Consider the following 1,495-nt stretch of genomic DNA (forward strand, 5'->3'; position numbering starts at 1 on the left):
GCAGATGGCCTTATATATATGTGTGTGTGTGTGTGTGTGTGTATTGGGAAGTAAGAAAAAATATAAATTAATATATTAGTAACTCACTGTAATTTACTTGTGCTGTGTTTGGTGTGCAAGAATGAAATATAAATGAGAATAGAATATAATGCAAGTGAAAATAGAATGACCATTCTTATTCTATTGTTTGGTAATAAATATGAAATATGTAAAAATGAAAAGATAATAACCATTTTAGTGTTTGGTTGGACCAATTTAAAATTTAGAATGTAATAAATTTCAAATTAAATTATCCAAAATATCCTTCTTAGTAATAAATAAATTAAATTAATTAAAATATATATTTTAAAATAAATGGTGGCAGTGGCGGTGGTGGATGGTGGTGACAATAATGATGGAGGTGAAAAGCAGTAGTGGTGTAAGAAGGCAGTGGTGGAAGCCAATGGAGGTGACTGTGGTGGTGGTGGAAGATAATGGAGGTGGCGGTAGTGGTAGTGGTGGAAGGGTGTGGCAATGGCGATGATGGAAGGCGGTGGAAGGCGATTGCGGTGGTGGTGGTGGTGGAAGGCAATGGAGGTGGTGACGGCGGTGGAAGGCGGTGGTGGTGGAAGGCAGTGGCGATGGAAGGCGGTAGAGGGGTAGTGGGGGTGAAAGGCGGTAGTGGTGGTGAAAGACGGTGGCTGGTTGTGGAAAGTGGTACATGTGGTGAGCGGCGGCGGCGGTAGTGGTGGAAGGTGATAACGGTGGTAGTGGTGGGGGTAGTGAAAAGTGATGATGATGGTGGTAGTGGTGGCAGTGGTAAAAGGCGATGACGGTTGTAGTGGTGGAAGGTGGTGGCAGTAGTAAAAGGTGATAACGGTGGCTGGTGGTGGAAAGCAGTGCATGTGGTGAGCGGCGGTGGTGGTGGAAAGTGGTGGCGGTGGTGGAAGGTGATAACGGTGGTAGTGGTGGGGGTGGTGAAAAGTGATGATGATGGTGGTAGTGGTGGCAGTGGTAAAAGGCGATGACGGTGGTAGTGGTGGAAGGTGGTGGCAGTGGTAAAAGGTGATGACGGTGGTGGTCGTGGAAGACAGTAGTGGTGGTGAAAGGCATTGGCAGTAGTGGTGGTGAAAGGCGGTGGCGGCGGTTGCGGCAAGGCGGTGTCAGTGGTGAAAGGTGGTGGTGGAAAGCGGTGGGCAATGGTGAAAGTCAGTGGCGGCGGCTGCAGTGGAAAGCAGTGGTAGTGGTAGTTTTTGAATTTGGAACATGAGGGTTTTTTGGGAAGTTGATTTTTTTAAATAAATTAACTTGGGAATGGAATGGTTATTTCATATGTTTAGTTATGGAATGGATTTTCATTTCAATGGAATGGTCATTCTCACTTTTAATTGCATACCAAATAAAGAAATGGTTGGAATGGGCATTCAATTACATTCCATTTCATTCCTGTACAGCAAACACTACATTAGTGGATAGTTAGATTCCACTTTCATTACATAGAAAAAACATTTTTACA

General features: G+C 44.1%; 1 protein-coding gene across 1 annotated transcript; it reads left to right on the forward strand.

Moving 5' to 3' along the window:
* The first annotated feature begins 473 nt into the window (after nt 1-473).
* On the forward strand, nt 474-1,223 carry LOC132309618 (uncharacterized). The gene is made up of 3 exons (XM_059807909.1): nt 474-705; nt 880-993; nt 1,102-1,223. Exons 1-3 carry the CDS (start codon nt 474-476, stop codon nt 1,221-1,223), a joined length of 468 nt encoding a protein of 155 aa, XP_059663892.1.
* Nucleotides 1,224-1,495: the final 272 nt, after the last annotated feature.

Source organism: Cornus florida, unplaced genomic scaffold (assembly GCF_030987335.1).
Source record: "Cornus florida cultivar Cherokee Brave unplaced genomic scaffold, ASM3098733v1 CherokeeBrave_3.0.0_Hap2_Chr05, whole genome shotgun sequence".
Lineage (NCBI taxonomy): Eukaryota > Viridiplantae > Streptophyta > Magnoliopsida > Cornales > Cornaceae > Cornus > Cornus florida.